General features: G+C 42.0%; 1 protein-coding gene across 4 annotated transcripts in view; it reads right to left on the reverse strand.

Annotated features, from left to right (window-relative positions):
* The window catches only part of PMM2 (phosphomannomutase 2), a 176,158-nt gene that overhangs the window by 102,368 nt on the left and 53,628 nt on the right, over positions 1-20,162 (reverse strand). For all 4 annotated transcript variants that reach the window (XM_073632978.1, XM_073632979.1, XM_073632980.1 and 1 more), the window contains exon 4: positions 19,501-19,592. In XM_073632978.1, coding sequence (XP_073489079.1) covers positions 19,501-19,592 — 92 coding nt within the window. The remainder of the gene's footprint in view (positions 1-19,500; positions 19,593-20,162) is intronic.

Genomic DNA, 20,162 nt, shown 5'->3' on the forward strand with positions numbered 1-20,162 from the left:
ATGGGGAATAGTACAGATTGAGCCCAATTTATCTTGATGCCTGAGAACCCACCAAAGTTGTTGAAAATTCGCAAGGCGGCCAAGAGTGAGGGACCTGCGTCATTTTAGGTACAGTAGTGCGTCGTCTGTGTATAGGGACAGCTCTTCCAGCTTACCCATCTGCAGGCCCAGGACATCCAGGGCACACCCGATCAGAATTGCCAGGGGCTCCAGAGCCAAAGGAGAACAGACTGGGGGAGAGCGGGCAGCCTTGCCGCGTACCACAGAAGAGGGCAAATGGTTCCGATAGCCAATTGTTCATACGGACCCGCGTTCTGGGTGCCCAATATAGTAACTGGATTCCGTGAATGAACTTGGGGCCGAACCCAAAACGACGCAAGACCTCCCACAAATAGGACCATTCGACGGAATCGAATGCCTTTTCGGTATCCAATGAGGCAATTACTCTGGTACCTGGGTTGTCGTGTGTAATAGAGATGTTTACAAAGAGTCGTCTAATGTTGATATCAGCCCCCTTGCTCGGCATAAATCCAGTTTGGTCTACGTCAACCAAGTCTTCAATCACCTGGGATAGCCGATTGGCCAGGACCTTCGCAAAGATCTTGGCATCTACATTTAGCAAGGGGATAGGTCTGTAAGATGCACAGTCCTGTGGATCCTTGCCAGGCTTGGGGACCAGCACAATTATAGCCTCATTCATTGAGTCAGGCAAGGCCTCCAGGGACTCGAGGTCCAAGAGTAGTGAAGTCAACTTAGGAGCCGAAAGCTCCATAAAAGTTGGTGTAAAATTCGGATGGAAGGCATCCCCAGGGGCTATACCGCCCTGAAGACTCCCCATAGCCAGTTGCACCTCCTCCAGGGTGACATCCGCCTCCAGCCTTTCCCTGTCCTCCGTGGATAATACAGGGAAGGATAAAGGGTCTAGGAAAGAGGAAAGATCAGAGTCTAAGAAATCTACCTGGGGAGGTGTACAGCTCACTAAAAAAATTCCATAAAGCGGTTATTAATACTGGTGGGTGTCGTAAGCAACCGGTCATGCCCATCCCTAATAGAACCAATGGGAGTGGAAGGGATATTGCCCTAAGTCAACCACGCCAGGAGCTTCCCATTCCACCCCCCCCCCCAAAAAGACCTTCTGGGCAGAGTATAGGAGAGCCTTGTCAGTTTGGGCAACCCTGGCAGTGAACAGATTCCGCAGCGCCTGTTGCAATGTTCGGTAGTGACCATCATCCGGGGTGGAGTCCGCCTCCAGTTTAGTCGCCCTCTCCTCCAATGATCGGGCCATCTCCCTCTTAATGTGTGATATTTTAGAAATATATTCCCCCTAGCCCAGGCTTTAAAAGGAGTCCCAGAGTACCATAGTGGAGGTAGAGTCTGTATTGTCAGTCCAAAAATTACATATAGAGGCAGTGACAGGTTCCTGCAGGCGCTCATCATTCGCGCAAAAGCTGGACAATCTCCATAGATGGGACTCGGGGGGGGGGGGATAGTTAGAGCTAGGGGAAGGCATAGGGGTGCATGGTCAGAGATTTCCCTGGGAAGCACAGATACACCCTGAACACATTACAAGGCAGAGCTAGAGGCAAAAACCAGATCAATTCTGGACAAGGTCTTAGAGGGGAAGAATAGCAGGTATACTCTCTTATTGTTAGGTGCATGCGTCTCCGGACATCCGTGAGGGCAAAAGTTTCATCCCATTGTCGGAGGTCAAGAGAATCACGAACCGAGGCATTCAGCCTGTCCATGTCCGCATAAGGGGCCATAATGAAATCTCCTAGAAGAAAAACTAGGTTTGCATCGAGCTGAACCACAATTTGCATAATCTCATGCAGGATTCGAGCCGAGGCCGGCGGCGGAATATATATCCCGACCAACACAATATTTCTATCTTCTCCCCTCTCTGTCGGTCTTAACTTCTATAAGCTGGAACGGCAGGGTTTTTCAAATTAAGATGCTGACCCCGCGAGCATAGGTAGAGTAGGTGGTGTGGTAGTTGAGGCCCACCCATGCTTTTTTAAGGCAGACGGTTTTGGTTCCTGCAGGATACAGATTTGTAAGTAATGCCTTTGGAGGAAACGGAACACCAGGGAGCGTTTAACCGCCGAGTTGAGGCTCCTCACATTCCATAATATTATCATAAAGTGAGACATCTGGAGTAAGGAAAGGGAATTCAATCAGGGGTAAAAACGCTTGCATGGGCAGCAACCCTGCCCTGATTGTAAGTGGTCTAGCATTGCATACAGTTCTAAGCCAAATTTAGTGAAAGGGAAAAAATGCAGCGCTAAACAGAATAAATCTACCCTAGAAGAACACTTCTTAGGGAAGAATATTCACTAATAGTGTATGTGAAAACAAATTTATATATTGTGAATATATTAAATTGCGTACAACAAAGAAGGAGTTTCATAAGAACTTATCACAGTCATATAAATAAAGCAATGTGTTAATGTCCATCCAATGACTATGTATAAAATATTGATTAAATCAAGATAGGTCTCCTCAACAGGTGGACTCATGAAGCCTCTATATGGTTCATATAGGAAATAACAATAAGATCAATATAGTCTCTTGTATAAGGAGAAGGAACACGATGTAATCCTCCTTAAAGGCACAGATGGTAGGTAAAAATGGCAGATGTTCATCAAGTAATAAAGAAGGTAATGGGTGCTCTTACCACCAGGTGTTGACCCACACATCTTACAATGGTAAGTCAATCAGGCATGGAACAATCCCCCACGGTAAGTCTTCCAACCAGGATTGGTGTAGACCAGATGTAACATGACCACCTCTGTATCCAGGGAATTCCATATGGAACAGGTATCATCCGATTTCCAAAACAAGGTGTATTACTTCATCCACCCAGCGGAATGTATCATGAGGAGAAAAAATAAGAGGCCTCCACATAGAGCAGATCACTCCGGTATAAAAGGTGGCTCAGACCGAGTCATCAGTAAATGCAATCGCCGCAACACCAATGTGTATATGGAGATTGCAACCCAATGGCGCGGTAGTCAGGGTGTGGAAGGCATGAAAATGTCACAATAGGATAAGGAGGAAAGCACATCATAATGTAAAGACTCCTGTTCTTAAAGCAATAACGCAAAATAAAAATAAGACAGAGAGAAACTATGACCCAAATGATCAAAAAAAAAAAATGATATTAAAAGCATCTACGTATGATCCCCAGGACCAAAAGGCATATCCCCGAACACATCAGTGCACTAATGTAGACGCGATGCCCAAACATGGATGTAGGTGCCACCCATCCCGTATGTGAATGACATGAATCCTAACATCGAAAACCAACTATATATAAATAAATAATAATAATAAATAATTATAAATTATTAAAAACATATGACCGATTGATAAATGAATTGATATCCCAGTCACTGTTCAACCCATAAGGTGAATAACATCTGAGCTGGTATCCAAAAAGTTTCTAATTGTGAAACCCCCCCTTATGCGTGATTCACCTCTCCAATGGGGGATGAACTTATCAATCACCTGAAATTTAGTGCCCAGAGGATTTTTATTATAAAAATGCAAATGGTATCTAGGAACACTATGATTGGCGAGACCTGATTTAATGTCAGCAATGTGCTCATTGACCCTGACCGAAAATGATCTGATTGTACGTGCTATGTACTGCTTATTACATGGACATGTAATCAGATACACGATAAATCGTGTAGTACATGTGGTGAAAAGGTTTCATGTGATAAATAGCAGATGTAGAAGTAGACTCAAAGCCATCGGTTCTCGTACGTCCGCATGTATTATGCATGCAGATGTTGCATTTCCATCAGGGGTAATACCCCTTTAAAGCCTGAAAAAAAGTAGGCCTCGTAGGGGGGGATTTACCACGTTAGGGGCAATGCAATTTCTTAAAGGTGGGGCTCCCCTGTAGATAACTCCAGCCTTATCCGGAAGGACTGGACCCGAGTACGGGTCATTCTTCAGAATTTTGCAGTGACGATTCAAAAGATCTTTAACCTGCTTATGTTGCACAGAAAACTGTGTTGTAAAGGACAATTTAAATTTAGTATCGGGCGTTCGTTTAGGTTGTACACTAGTGAGATTGGATCTATCTAGTAACAAGACTCTTAGTATCTTGTCATCTATGACCTTCGGTGAGTATCCTTTCTCTACGAATTTTGACTGCAAAGTATTAGCCTGTACGGAAAAGTCAGGCAAGTCCATACAGTTTCTTCTGATACCTAGTAGTTGACTAAGTGGTACGGATTTGACCCAGGGGCTATAGTGGCAGCTGTCCACAGAGATGTATCCATTGCGATCCGTCGGCTTGAAAAACGTTTTAGTAATAAGCAGATGGTTGACAATGGAGATCTCCAAGTCCAAAAAATGGATAACAGTGGAACTCACTTCATAGGTCAGCACTATACCTATTTCGTTATCATTAAGGGTAGCCATGAAGTCATGGAGCGATTCTTCATCACCATTCCATAGGAGGAGGATGTCGTCTATGTACCTGGCCCATAGGGTCAGTTCCGGTCGCTGTAAAGCAAAGCCCCCAGTTTAGCCAAACTTTTTATGGCTGTCTGGGAGGAGGATGTCATGTATGCTTTACAGCGACTAAGAAATCGCATTGCCCCTAACGTCTTAAATCCCCTATGAGGCACACTTTTTTTCAGGATTTAAATAAGTATAACCCCTGCCAGAAATGCAATGCCTGCATGCATAATACATGCAGACGTAAGAGAACCAATAGCTTTGAGTCTACTTCTACATCTGCTGTTTATCACATGAAACATTTCTCCACGTGTACTACACGATTTATCGTGTATCCGAGTCACACATAAGGGGGTTTTCACAATTAGAAACTTTTTGGCTATACCAGCTCAGATGTTATTCACCTTATGGGTTGAACACTGACTGGGATATCAATTCTTTTATCAAATCGGTCATGAGTTTTACATGTTTTTAGCATATGTATGATTTTTTCCTTAGAACCACCCTCAAGGAGGTGCAATATTCTTTTTTTGTTAATTGACAGTGGTTATTTTTATGCTAGTATGGTAGGACAATTTATATAGTTGGTTTTAGATGTTAGGATTTATGTCATCCACATACGGGCACGGGTGGCACCTACATTCATGTTTGGGCATCGCGTCTACATTAGTGCGCTGATGTGTTCGGGGATATGCCTTTTGGTCCTGGGGATCATACGTAGATGCTTTTATCTTTTTTTTTTTTTTTGGGATCATATTTTCTCTCTCTGTCTTATTTTTATATTGCGTTATTGCTTTAAGAACAGGAGTATTTACATTATGATGTGCTCTCCTCTTTATGCTATTGTGACATTTTCATGCCTTCCACACCCTGACTACCCGAGGATCGTGTACCATTGGTTTGCAATCTCCATATACACAATGGTGTTGTGGTGATTGCATTTACTGATGACTCGGTCTGAGCCATGTGATATTTGAGAGATGTCAATGCTGGTGGTGTCGTGGTTGCCTAGCAACCAGTTGCTGAGCCGTCCTCTGCGTGATCCCGGATAGAGGGTTTCATAATGAGGTTTGGAACGCACACGCCGTTATCGGCGGTGCGTAATGATGTCATCCGGCGCCAACGGAATGACACGGCGATGCCTCGCTTCTTTGACTGGTTGTCAATTCTCTGGTCTCAGCAACATATGGTGTTGGGATGATGCAGAATATCTAGAGCTTGCTACTGGAGGAACTGCTTGATGTTAGATTTAAACACCAGCTGATGTATATTGTATTGATTATAGGAAACATTATTTATAGCGTGGTATCTAGCGACAGGTTTATGCCCCAGTGGAAGTATGTTTAGTACGAACCATGTCAGGTACATAGCCTGCTAAGCTCGATATACCATGCTTTTTTATGTCCGATTGTGAGCACGCTTGTACACTTGATTGCGTAATGCAGTTGTACATTTTTTAAGTATTTTACTCCAATAAACCTTTTATACCGGAGTGATCTGCTCTACGTGGAGGCCTCTTATTTTTTTCTCCTTATGATACATTTTGCTGGGTGGATGAAGTAATATACCTCGTTTTGGAAATTGGATGATACCTGTTCCATATGGAATTCCCTGGATACTGAGGTGGTCATTTTACATCTGGTCTACACCGATCCTGGTTGGAAGACTTACCATGGGGGATTGTTCCATGCCTGATTGACTCACCATCGTATTATGTGTGGGTCCACACCTGGTGGTAAGAGTACCCATTACCTTCTTTATTACTTGATGCACATCTGCCATTTTTCAGTGTGAAGTCATACCTACCATCTGTGCCTTTGAGGATGATTACATTGTGTTCCTTCTCCTTATACAAGAGACTATATTGATCTTATTGTTATTTCTTATATGAACCATATAGAGGCTTCATGAAAAGTCCACCTGTTGAGGAGACCTACCTTGATTTAATCAATATTTTATAATTTTATACATAGTCAATGGATGGACATTAACGCTTTTTACATTAACGTTTGCGCTGCATTTTTTCCCCTTTCACTGTTTCACAATTATCATTGTTGATGCTGGCTGCTATTTGTTGTTTTTTATAGGTAGCGCAACTTTGTTACATTTTTTTATATGCCAAAATTATCTGAGTACATACAAGATAAAGCACGTGTAAGAACACAAGTTAACAACCAAAACAGTAACCCTAGCCCCCCAACCAAGGAATGCTTAAATCAGCCAAACATTATACACCCAATGCTAGGGGGCGTAAACCAGTGGGTGTAGTTGAGTAGTGGAGTTGGTCTGTCCGTATAGTACAATAGAGTCTCCACCGCATAGGGAGAAATTGCGGATATGTGGAGGGCTTTACCTGTAATACAAAAATGCAAACCAGCAGGAATTAAAGTAAGGTGGATGCAGGAGGCACCCATTCAAAAGGGAAGGGGTCAGCAATGTTATAACTAGCAAGATAAACCCCATACATGCACAGTAGGGAAAGTGTGTGGAAAGAATGCACTAGCAGCAGCAGTCAGCAGTTCAGATTATGAATATCAAGCCCTGCATTACCTGAGATAGGCCACTAGAGTCCGCCAGTGGCTTGGTAATAGAGCCAAGGGAGTCGTTTTCAAATTGAGTCTGCACACATGTAGGCAATGGGGTAATCATGTATAAAGTACAGTGCATAATACGTTGGTCAACTTCCCAACAAAAGCTGTCAGAGCAGTGCTGGCACGTATGACGGGGGGGGGGGGTTACAACTTAAACCTCAAATGCAATGGAACTTGCAGCAAGAGTTCACCTAGTCATACCAGAGGCACTTAACTTAAATACGTTACAAACAGGCAGTCGATACCAGGCACAACAGGTCCAATGCAGTAACTTACTGTTGGAAAATATTGACCCCTCCAGTGACCCCCTAACAAAATATCGGAACATGGAGTGTCAGTCAGCCAGGGAGGGAGCAATGCAAACAGCAGAGGTAGTGCTCAAACAAGACATGACGCCATCCTTCAGCAATGTGGGAGAAGAGATTCCAACCATGCAGATGAATCTCTGGGGGAGGTAAAAAAACTTTGTTGTTTTGCCATCTTGGACCTGCAGATGTGCTGGGAAAAGAACACTGTATCGAATACCCTTGACACGCACGGCTGCTTTAACCTGATCAAATGAGCGTCTCAATTTTTGCGTTTCCACAGAGTAATTCAGGAAAATGAGGAGCTTGTTGTTCTGGAATAATACTAAAGTGATGCGCTAGAGTGTGCCCATATAATGACACGACCAACAGTGTATCAAAATCTATATAGGTAAAGCGTATTCAACACTAATAGATAAATTAAATATAATCGCAAATTTATAAGTGATGCACTAAAAGTGCTAGGTGTACCCATGCGGTGACACAAAATTAGTGTATCAAATAGATGTGAAAACACATCCAACATTAATTGGTAAAAAACAAAAATTAATAATAATATATTATATATATATATATATATATACACACATACATACATATACACACACACACACACACACACACACACACACACATATATATCTATACATATATATATATAATAAACAAATACGGTAAACATAAACCACAATTACTTAAACATGCATCATATGCGGAAACAAATTCCAAAAAGAGTGCTATGTGCCAAACAAACTGTAAAGTGCCACACAATTCATGTATACAGTATATTAAAAAGGAACTATATGCATATAAATTAGGCGTATGAATAGTCCTGCACATGAATAATAATGCTTGTACAAGATCTTCAATGGTGATCTTTTCAAAACGTGCTCAAATCTCCACGTGCCACAGATCATGCGATGGTGCAATACAGGTGACCCCCCCCCAAGGTAATACGCTCACCTCAGAGATTGTGACTAAGTCGCTAGACAAAGTCAGGAAACGATTTTAAGCCACCCCGGGCTTTGTGCAGATCCCAGGATCCCAGACTCCAACATGGGAACAGTTATTGGATAAAAAGAAAGGACCATATAGTGTAATACGTTTTTAAAATATTTATTCCAAACAGATATAAAAACACTCACCCCAAGAAGGGGTACTCGCATTTCTAGGGTGCGTCAGTGCACCACCCCATAGCAAGCGTGTATACAGGTACAACAGCGAGGATATGGCGTCCGTCCCAACACTGGCAGCAATCACTGCCTAACACTCCGTAGTGGCCCCTCCCCTACGCGTCTTCGACACAGGGCATACGTATCATCATCAGAGGATTTTGTAATTGGACGGTGCTTCTGTCATCTAAATATAGTGACGGCGGCCATCTTGCCGTGGACCACGGACACTAGTGCTGGGCTACAGGTGAAACTTTACTAGTAATCCAATCGCTCCTAGCTGGCTGAGGTTATGCCAATATACAAATAAATGTCACTAATTATTTGACTATACTGATCCACACTCAAAATGTGCCTCAATATATATTTTATAAACAAGAGAAGGTAAAATTAGCATAACATCAATAGCAAATTTCCCAGGTCAGAGGTTAGAGGACGCTGCACCATATCCATCACTGGTATGTATAAATTACAATCACTAACACGTACATGTATATATCGCTGAGATACAAATAAATAACATATAATCCAGCTAACTGAAATAACACTGTTGAACAAATCGTTCACTTTATTAATATAAGTAGATGTTAATAAATAAATAAGCCCCTCTCTCAGCACATATGTATAAATAAAATCGTATTCACCCATCTCTTCATGTGTATGGGGAAGGGTGAGCATAACGTTCAATCTAGATTACAAAAACTAAATTATATATAATGCGTTAACACATGGAAATGATTAAAATACCAAAATATTAAATAATTAAATGAAATAAAATAAAAAATATATAAATAAAATCATATATATAAAATTAAAATATATATAAAATACGTATGGTAGTACCAATGGACCCACACACTAGAACCAATAATTACAATGGGATGTGAGGGTCCATAGCCACATAATCTATCCAAAATCAACATGGGAATAAGTATGCGACCCCCACCAATCCCTACTGTGAATTAAAAGGAAATTGAAATAAGCCAGGTGTGTATGATGTATGTTAACGAAAGAGAAAAAGAAAACTATATCCACCTACCCAATATACCAGCTATATACCATATAAGGAGCAATAGCCTCAATTAGTAGAAATAGAATTATCAAATTAATATTACTGGTTACCCAAAAAAACAACCCAAGTCGAACTCCCTGTTTAACCCCCTCGGGTACAAAGAGCCCAACTGGTGAATCCACCAAGACTCTCGCTGACCGATTTCCCTCGTGTAGCTGCAACCCCTCCAATGACGCTTGGGTGCCTCCATACCCCAAAACTGCATTCCCTTCGTGCTTTGACCATGAACATCTCTAAAGTGTATGGATAGGTAGTGTTTGTCAAACCCCTTATGTATGTTCCTGACATGCTCTTCCATACGGTCTTTAAGAGCTCTAATGGTGCGGCCAACGTACAATAAATTACAGGGGCACTTTACCACATATACAACACCTATTATTATTATTATTATTATACAGGATTTATATAGCGCCAAAAGTTTGCGCAGCGCTTTACAACATGGGGCAGACAGTACACTTACAATACAAATCAATACAGGAGGGATCAGGGGGCCCTGCTCGTTAGAGCTTACAATCTAGACGGGAGGGTCAAGTGGAGACAAAAAGGTAATAACTGTGGGGGATGAGCTGATGGAAAAAAAAAAATAAAAGTACAGTTGTTAGGTGTGGGTAGGATAGGCTTCTCCGAAGAGAAGGGTTTTCAGGGATCTTCTGAAAGCTAATAAAGTAGGAGATAAGCGGACAGATTGGGGTAAGGAGTTCCATAGGATTGGAGAGGCTTTGGAAAAGGCCTGGAGGCAAGCATGGGAGGAGGTGACAAGGGAGCTAGAGAGCAGGAGGTCTTGAGAGGAACGAAGAGAGCGAGTAGGTTGGTATTTAGAGACCAAGCTAGTGATGTAGCTGGGGGCGAAATTGTGGATGGCTTTGTACCTAGTTGTTAGAATTTTGAATTTAATTATTTGGCCGAGCGGAAGCCAGTGGAGGGATTGACAGAGGGGAGTGGCAGACACAGAGCGATTGGTAAGGTGGATGAGTCTGGCAGCGGCATTCATAATGGATTGAAGAGGTGATAGACTATGTAGTGGTAAGCCAATGAGAAGGGAGTTGCAGTAGTCAAGGCGAGAGATGACCAGCGAGTGAATTAAGAGCTTTGTTGTGTCATTGGTTAGAAAGGGGCGTATTTTGGAGATGTTGCGGAGGTTGAGGCGGCAGGATTTGGACAGTGATTGGATGTGTTGCTTGAAGGAGAGTTCAGAGTCTAGGACTACACCTAGAACCTTGGCATGTGGGGATGGGCTTATAGTTGTGCCATCGATTTTGACAGAGAGATCATGGGAAGAGGCATAGGGGGGAGGAAAAATTATAAGTTCGGTTTTGGCTAGATTGAGTTTAAGGAAGTGGTGAGACATCCAGACTGATATATCTGAGAGTAAATTACTGATACGTGAGGAGACAGAGGGAGTGAGCTGAGGGGTAGAGAAATAGATTTGGGTGTCATCAGCGTAGAGGTGGTATTGGAAGCCATGGGAGGCTATCAGTTGACCCAGGGAGGCAGTGTAGATTGAAAATAGTAGAGGTCCAAGAACAGAACCCTGAGGGACCCCAACAGAGAAAGGAAGAGGAGAGGAGGAAGTAGAGTTATAAGAAACGCTAAAGGTGCGGTTGGATAAGTAGGAAGAGAACCAGCGAAGTGTACAGTCACGGAGACCAAAGGCGTGTAGTTTTTTGAGGAGGAGGGGGTGGTCAACCGTATCAAAGGCAGCAGAGAGGTCCAGGAGTAGGAGTACAGAATAGTGTCGATTGGTTTTGGCTGTTAGTAGATCGTTTGTTAGTTTTAGGAGAGCAGTTTCTGTGGAGTGTTGAGGACGAAATCCAGACTGAAGGGGATCGAGAAGGCCATTATCAGCGAGGTGGACGCTCAGTCGGTTGTAGACCAGACGTTCGAAGAGTTTGGATAAGAAGGGGAGCAAGGAGATGGGGCGTAGGTTGTTAAGATTAGATGGGTCCAGTGAGGGCTTTTTAAGTACGGGTCTAACAAGTGCATGTTTTAGAGAGTTAGGGAAGATGCCAGAAGAGAGGGAGAGATTGAAGATGTGGGTTAGAGAGTGTAGTATAGGGCCAGAGGGTGAACGTAGCATTTGTGAGGGAACAGGATCCAGAGGGCAGGTGGTAAGGTGGACATTAGCAAGTAGTTTAGCAACTTCGTCTGTAGTGGTGGGGTTGAAAGAGGGAAATAATGATTGTGCCTGTGGGCATGAAGTGTAAAGCGTGGAGGGTGTCGGCACAGTAGAGATCTCAGCCCGAATAGTATCAATCTTCTGTTTGAAGTGATTGGCGATCTCCTGTGCAGTGAGTGAGTTGGCGGGTGGAGGCAGTGGAGGACGAAGTAGAGAGTTGAAGGTGGAGAAGAGTTGACGGGGACAGGATGATAAGTTGCTAATGAGAGTGGTAAAATAGGTCTGCTTGGCAGAGAGGAGGCTGGAGTTGTATTTTTGGAGGGCAGATTTATATTGGTAGAAATCTCTCTGGGACTTAGTCTTATGCCACAGGCGCTCCAGAGCACGACTACGTTTTTTCAGACTTCTAGTATCATCTGTTTGCCAAGGTTGAAGGGGTCTGGGCTTGATTCTGTGTGTAGTGAGGGGGGCAAGTGAGTTCAGTGAGGCTAGAAGTGAAGCGTTGTACACAGAGGTGGCTAGGTTGGTGCAGGATAGGGGTGAGATTTTGTTGTAGAGGTTGTTGATAGAGTAGAGAAGAGAGGGGTTGAGATGACGTAGGTTTCTGCGGGTAACTTTAAGGTGGTTGGAGGGAGAGGAGGTGAAAGAGAGGGAGAGAGTGAAACTAATAAGGTGGTGATCAGAGAGAGGGGATGGATAGTTAGAGAGGTTGCATGGAAAGCAAAGGTGAGAGAACACGAGGTCAAGGATATTGCCTTCTGAGTGAGTTGGAGCATGTATCCACTGCTTCAGGTCAAAGGAGGATGTTAGGCTGAGAAGTTTGGAAGTGGAAGGAGTGTTAGTATTAATAGGGATGTTGAAGTCCCCGAGAATGATAGTGGGGATTTCAGAAGAAAGAAAGTAGGGTAGCCAGGCAGAGAAGTCTTCAAGAAAGGTTGATACTGGTCCAGGGGGCCTGTAGATCACAGCTATCCTCAGGGAAATTGGAGTGAAAAGGCGAATACAGTGTGCTTCGAAAGAAGAGAGTGACAGAGAGGGAGGTGGCTGAAGTACCTGAAAGGTGCTATGTGGGGCTAGAAGGATTCCGACACCTCCTCCCTTACGTCCGTTGGATCTGGGGGAGTGAGTCCAGAGAAGACCACCATGGGATAGGGCAGCAGAAGATGCAGTGTCGGATTCGTGGAGCCAGGTTTCGGTAATGGCGAGTAGGTTAAATGAGTTGGCAATAAAGAGGTCATGGAGAGAGGTGAGCTTGTTGCAGACAGAGCGTGAGTTCCAAAGGGCACAAGAGAAAGGGAGTCTGGATTTGGGAAGAATAGAAATGGGAATTAAATTGTGTTGATTGTGGCGGCTGCTGCCAGAGGGTGCAGGGTGATGGGTGCATGGGGTACAGTTAAATGATGGAGGCCCAGGGTTTGGGGATATATCTCCAGAGGTTAGGAGAAGCAAGAGGGTGAGGGAGGTAATATGGGAGTGGGATTTATATGAAGTGACATGCCCCAGGGTCTTGGAGATTTTTAGTGTATGTGGATTTAGAATTAGCAGGAGTTGGTGGGTGCAGTAATAAGGACAGGACAAGAGTGAGGGTGATATATATATGCTGTGGGGGGAAGAAGAGGAGTGAAGGAGAGATAGTTTTAGGATGGAGGACTTCGCTGAAGTGCAGAGTCAGAAGTGCATTTCACTTGTAGAAATCGCCACTTTGAGAAAGAGCCAAGTTGCAAATGTGTCCCCCCTGCAAATGATTCCCCCAAGAGAAGCTTAAATATATACTGATAGGGGTAGGGTGTGGGCGGATTTCAATTAGCAATCAAGAGGTTATAAAGCTTGGCTGGTTAATAGGGCAAAATTCTTAAGTCACAAACAGACTAGCAAGAGGGCACTAAAGTTAAGAGAGCCATAATTTTGGGTAAGACAAGGGAGATAATAAAGCATTGTAATGTGGACAGGTCTACAGACAGTTAAGTAAAAATAACATACCAGCATCATTAGAGGCACATAAGAATTATCATGTCGCAAGAGATAAAATCCTTAATGGTGTATGTTTGGTCAGTTTGGGGGTTAATGAATTCCTTGATTTTCTTTACATTGGTTGGAACTCTCATACAACTGTAGCACCTTCCACAACTAAAAAACCCTTTTGTGTCCCAAAACATTTTTGGTTCAGAAGGCGGTGGTTCTACAACGTTATGTACCAACTTATCTCGAGATTGGGTGCCAGTTTATAGATAATCGTTGGTTTATCTGGTAAACACTCTTTGAGGTGGACATCTTGCTTCAGCACACCTCAGTACTTGTGTATGATCCTTTCCACCTCCTTATTTTGTATATTGTAATCCAATATTAAACAGGTACCCCTATTTTCATCAATATCCTTATCAGAAGATCTGTCTTCCAGCAAATGTTCCCTATTACAATTCTTGATCTTAGTTTTTTCCTTATCCAAAAATTCCCTGTGATATCCCTTGTCCATGAACATCTCACAAGGGATATCACAGGGAAACGGGCACCCAATCTGCGAGATAAGTTGGTACATAACGTTGTAGAACCACCGCCTTCTGAACCAAAAATGTTTTGGGACACAAAAGGGTTTTTTAGTTGTGGAAGGTGCTACAGTTGTATGAGAGTTCCAACCAATATAAATAAAATCAAGGAATTCAGTAACCCCCAAACATACACCATTAAGGATTTTATCTCTTGCGACACGATAGGTGTTGTATATGTGGTAAAGTGCCCCTGTGATTTATTGTACATTGGCCGCACCATTAGAGCTCTTAAAGACTGTATGTAAGAGCATGTCAGAAACATATATAAAGGGGTTTGACAAACACTACCTATCCATACACTTTAGAGATGTTCATGGTCAAAGCACGAAGGGAATGCAGTTTTGGGGTATGGAGGCACCCAAGCGTCATTGGAGGGGTTGCAACTACACGAGGGAAATCAGTCAGCGAGAGTCTTGGTGAATTCACCAGTTGGGCTCTTTGTACCCGAGGGGGTTAAACAGGGAGTTCAACTTGGGTTGTTTTTTGGGTAACCAGTAACATTAATTTGATAATTCTATTTCTACTAATTGAGGCTATTGTTCCTTATGTGGTATATAACTGGTATATTGGGTAGGTGGGTATAGTTTTCTTTTTCTCTTTCGTTAACATACAGCATACACACCTGGCTTATTTCAATTTTCTTTTAATTCACAGTAGGGATTGGTGGGGGTCGCATACTTATTCCCATGTTGATTTTGGATTGATTATGTGGCTATGGACCCTCACATCCCATTGTAATTATTGGTTCTAGTGTGTGGGTCCATTGGTACTACCATACGTATTTTATATATATTTTAATTTTATATATATGATTTTTTTTTTATATATTTTTTATTTATATTTTATTTTTTATTATTTAATATTTTGGTATTTTAATCATTTCCATGTGTTAACGAATTATATATAATTTAGTTTTTGTAATCTAGATTGAACGTTATGCTCACCCTTCCCCATACACATAAAGAGATGGGTGGATAGGATTTTATTTATACATATGTGCTGAGAGAGGGGCTTATTTATTTATTAACATCTACTTATATTAATAAAGTGAACGATTTGTTCAACAGTGTTATTTCAGTTAGCTGGATTATATGTTATTTATTTGTATCTCAGCGATATATACATGTACGTGTTAGTGATTGTTATTTATACATACCAGTGATGGATATGGTGCAGCGTCCTCTAACCTCTGACCTGGGAAATTCGCTATTGATGTTATGCTAATTTTACCTTCTCTTGTTTATAAAATATACACTACCGTTCAAAAGTTTGGGGTCACATTGAAATGTCCTTATTTAAGGAAAAGCACTGTACTTTTAAATGAAGCTAACTTTAAACTAGTCCTAACTTTAAACAAATATACTCTATACATTGCTAATGTGGTAAATGACTATTCTAACTGCAAATGTCTAGTTTTTGGTGCAATATCTACATAGGTGTATAGAGGCCCATTTCCAGCAACTATCACTCCAGTGTTCTAATGGTACAATGTGTTTGCTCATTGGCTCAGAAGGCTAATTGATGATTAGCAAACCCTTGTGCAATCATGTTCACACATCTAAAAACAGTCTAGCTCCTTCCAGAAGCTACAAAACTGACCTTCCTGTGAGCAGATTGAGTTTCTGGAGCATCACATTTGTGGGGTCAATTAAACGCTCAAAATGGCCAGAAAAGAAAACTTTCATCTGAAACTCGACAGTCTATTCTTGTTCTTAGAAATGAAGGCTATTCCATGCGAGAAATTGCAAAGAAATTGAAGATTTCCTACAACGGTGTGTACTACTCCCTTCAGAGGACAGCACAAACAGGCTCTAACCAGAGTAGAAAAAGAAGTGGGAGGCCGCGTTGCACAACTAAGCAAGAAGATAAGCACATTAGAGTCTCTAGTTTGAGAAACAGACGCCTCACAGGTCCCCAACTGGCATCTTCATTAAATAGTACCCGCAAAACACCAGTGTCAACATCTACAGTGAAGAGGCAGCTGCGGGATTTTGGGCTTCAGGGCAGAGTGGCAAAGAAAAAGCCATATCTGAGACTGGCCAATAAAAGAAAAAGATTAAGATGGGCAAAAGAACACAGACATTGGACAGAGGAAGACTGGAAAAAAGTGTTGTGGACGGATGCCAAAGGTGTGCAATGCTGTAATTGCTGCAAAAGGAGGATTCTTTGATGAAAGCAAAGTTTGATGTAAAAACAATGTTATTTCAAATGCAAATCATTATTTCTAACCTTGTCAATGTCTTGACTCTATTTTCTATTCATTTCACAACGTATGGTGGTGAATAAGTGTGACTTTTCATGGAAAACACAAAATTGTTTGGGTGACCCCAAACTTTTGAACGGTAGTGTATATTGAGGCACATTTGAGTGTGGATCAATATAGTCAAACAATTAGTGACATTTATTTGTATATTGGCATAATCTCAGCCAGCTAGGAGCGATTGGATTACCAGTAAAGTTTCACATGTATCCCAGCACTAGAGTGTACGCGGTCCACGGCAAGATGGCCGCTGTCACTATATTTACATGACAGAAGCACCGTCCAATTACAATCCCCCTGATGATGACACGTATGCCAGGGGCCAGGACGGAGTGTTAGGCAGTGATTGCTGCCAGTGTTGGGACGGACGCCATATCCTCACTGCTGTACCTGTATACACGCTTGCTATAGGGTGGTGCACTGACGCACCCTAGAAATGCGAGTACCCGTTCATGGGGTGAGTGTTTTTATATCTGGTTGGAATAAATATTTAAAAAACGTATTCTACTATATGGTCCTTTCTTTTTATCCAATAACTGTTCCCATGTTGGAGTCTGGGATCCTGGGATCTGCACAAAGCCGGGGGGGGGCTTAAAGGTGTTTCCTGACTTTGTCTAGCGATTTAGTCGCAATCTCTGAGGTGAGCGTATAACCTTTGTTCACCTGTCATGTGCAGGACTATTCATATGCCAAATTTATATGCATATAGTTCCTTTTAATATACTGTATACATGAATTGTGTGGCACTTAGCACTTTACAGTTTGTTTGGCACATGGCACTCTTTGGAATTTGTTTCCGCATATGATGCATGTTTAAGTAATTGTGGTTTATGTAATAATATATATATATATATATATATATATATATATATATATATATATATATATATATATATATATATATATATATATATATATACATATATACACACACACACACACACACACACACACATACACATATATATAGATATATATATATATATCTATATATATATCTATATATATATAGATATATATATCTATATATATATATATATATATATATTTGATTTTGTTTTTTAACCAATTAATGTTGGATGTGTTTTCACATCTATTTGATACACTAATTTTGTGTCACCGCATGGGTACACCTAGCACATTTAGTGCATCACTTATAAATTTGCGATTATATTTAATTTATCTATTAGTGTTGAATACACTTTACCTATATAGGATTTTGATACACTGTTGGTCATGTCATTATATGGGCACACCCAGCACACTCTAGCGCATCACTTTATTATTATTTTGTATCTACAAGCAATACGGGACCTGATTTGTGCATGCTGCTGAGTAGTGCTTATATTTAGCATTGGATTCTGTGTGGCTCATAGGAATTCTTTTCTTCTTGTTGTTCTGGAATGCCAGTTCTACTTGCACCCTGGCCGCCCTAAGCATCTTATCCCTGTCCCTAAAGTTCAGGAATTTAAGTAATAAATGTGTGAGGTGGTGCACCCAGCGGACCAGGCTTAGGAGGGATATGGTGAGCCCTTTCCACCGCATAGAAGGGCATGAATTGGGCTGTTGGCAGCAGGGTGCGCAGTAACTTTTCCACAAAATCAGTCGGATGCAGGCCCTCCACCCCCTCCGCCAGGCCACAATGCAGAGATTGTTCCTCCTATTGCAGTTCTCAGCGTCCTCTGCTTTGTATTCTAGAGCCCTGATTTTGGTGTGTAAGGTGTGGAGGTCAGCATTATGGCTCTCCACTGTGTCTTCCACATGGCCCAGGTGCTGCTCAGCAGAAGATAGCTGGGGATCTTATCTTGTCCATATTCTTATCTTGTCCATATCCAGCCTAATAAGCCCCACATCCAGCTGCACAGCATCGACCTTAGTGGTCAGGGACGTTATGGAGGCTTGGCAGTTAGCTATGGCTGCCAGGACATCTGCAAGACCCGGTTGGGGTGGAGGGGGCTGCTCCGTTTACTCGGTCTGGGACGCTATGTTATTGGTGGAGCACGAGAGGGTCACCACGTGGTTGCTGCAGACCGGGGAGGGTTCCTCTGGCAAGGGGGAAAAATTAAGCTTCTTGCCCCTTCCTTTCGATGCCCAAGATGAGCAGTGACGCAAGTGTGTGTCTGTTCGTGCCCGGAGGAGAGAAGGAAGCCAAGGATGATAGTGGAGCTCTCTCACAGACATCCACTCAGTGTGCCATCTTGGTCACGCCTCCCCCGGGCAGGTGTTTTATTGCAACATGTTACACCCTAAATACAGGTGTAACATGTTACTAAATATGAGCTTATCCTTTAATACAGGTTATAGCTCCATCTTAAAAGGAAAAAGGAAAAAGGTAATAATGGTCAGGGATAAGCTGAGGGAGAAAGAGGCAAGATAGGCCTTTCTGAAGAGATGGGTTTTCAGGGATCATCTAAAGGCAAGGAGAGTAGGTGATAGTCTTACAGATTGGGGTAAGGAGTTCTAAAGAATGGGAGAGGCTCTGGAGAAGTCCTGGAGATGAGCACAGGAAAAGGTGACAATGGAGCTAAAGGGCAGGAGGTCTTGGGAGGGAAGAAAAAGGTTTGGTTGGAATTTTCAGACAAGGTTGTTGATGTTAGTTACTCAGGGCAGAGTTGTGGATGCCGTTGTAGGTAGTATTTAGTATTTTGAATTTTGTTTGATGGGTGAACAGAAGCCAGTGGAGGGATTGGTAGAGAGGGGTAGTGGACATTGAACTGAAGAAAAACTGATGCTCTTCTCCAAATAGGCAGATCACAGATTTCACTGTATTTTAAAATTTGACTCTGTTGCACTTGATCGGCTTAAAATGCACAAATCTACTGCTCACAACATCTGTACCACCTTACTACCTTGGAAGAGAAGAGCAAATGTAAAAAAAAAAAAAAAGTAGAGGACATAACTGAATTAAAGCAGATTTAGAACCCAAGTTTGACAGTCCAGTTAGGGAAAGGTTAGTTCGACTCACCTTTTCTTTGGTAGTTTTAGTTTGGCAATGTATCCTAGGCAATAGTTGATTAGATCTTGCAACAAATCTTCCCCCAAGTGTGCATGGATGCTCTGTAAAAAATGACTGTGTATTATACCCAATAATAAAAAAAAGAAGTCAGAATAATAAAAAAAAAACTATAATCACTGGAATAAAAGCTAAAAAATAAAGTTTGAGCTATACACACACACACACACACAAAACACACACAAAACACACACAAAACACACTAAACCAGTGGTTCTCAACCCTGTCTTCAAGTACCCCCAACAGGTTTGCAGGTTTTCCTTTATCTTGCACAGGTGCTTTAAATCAGTCAATGACATGGTATCTAAGAGAAATTCCCGAAACATGGCTTTAAACCATGTTACAACAAAATGCTTACATCTTTTACAACTGAGCAATTTTTTTGCATTTAAAAAAATATTTGAAAACTCTATCAGCCCAAAAATACTGCAGTCATGTGAAAACTTATTATGAAAGCAGTATAAATGATTAATATGAAGGATCTCCAATATAAATGTAACCTTCTTTAATTGGACCCTGCTAAAACAATCTTACAACTGTAAAAAAATAAAAATACATTATGTGTATACTGCTGCTATTTTCGCTGCTCCCACGTGTAAGAATTTGCTCAGTTC

The sequence above is a fragment of the Aquarana catesbeiana genome, linkage group LG06 (assembly GCF_042186555.1).
Source record: "Aquarana catesbeiana isolate 2022-GZ linkage group LG06, ASM4218655v1, whole genome shotgun sequence".
In the NCBI taxonomy this organism is placed as follows: Eukaryota; Metazoa; Chordata; class Amphibia; order Anura; family Ranidae; genus Aquarana; species Aquarana catesbeiana.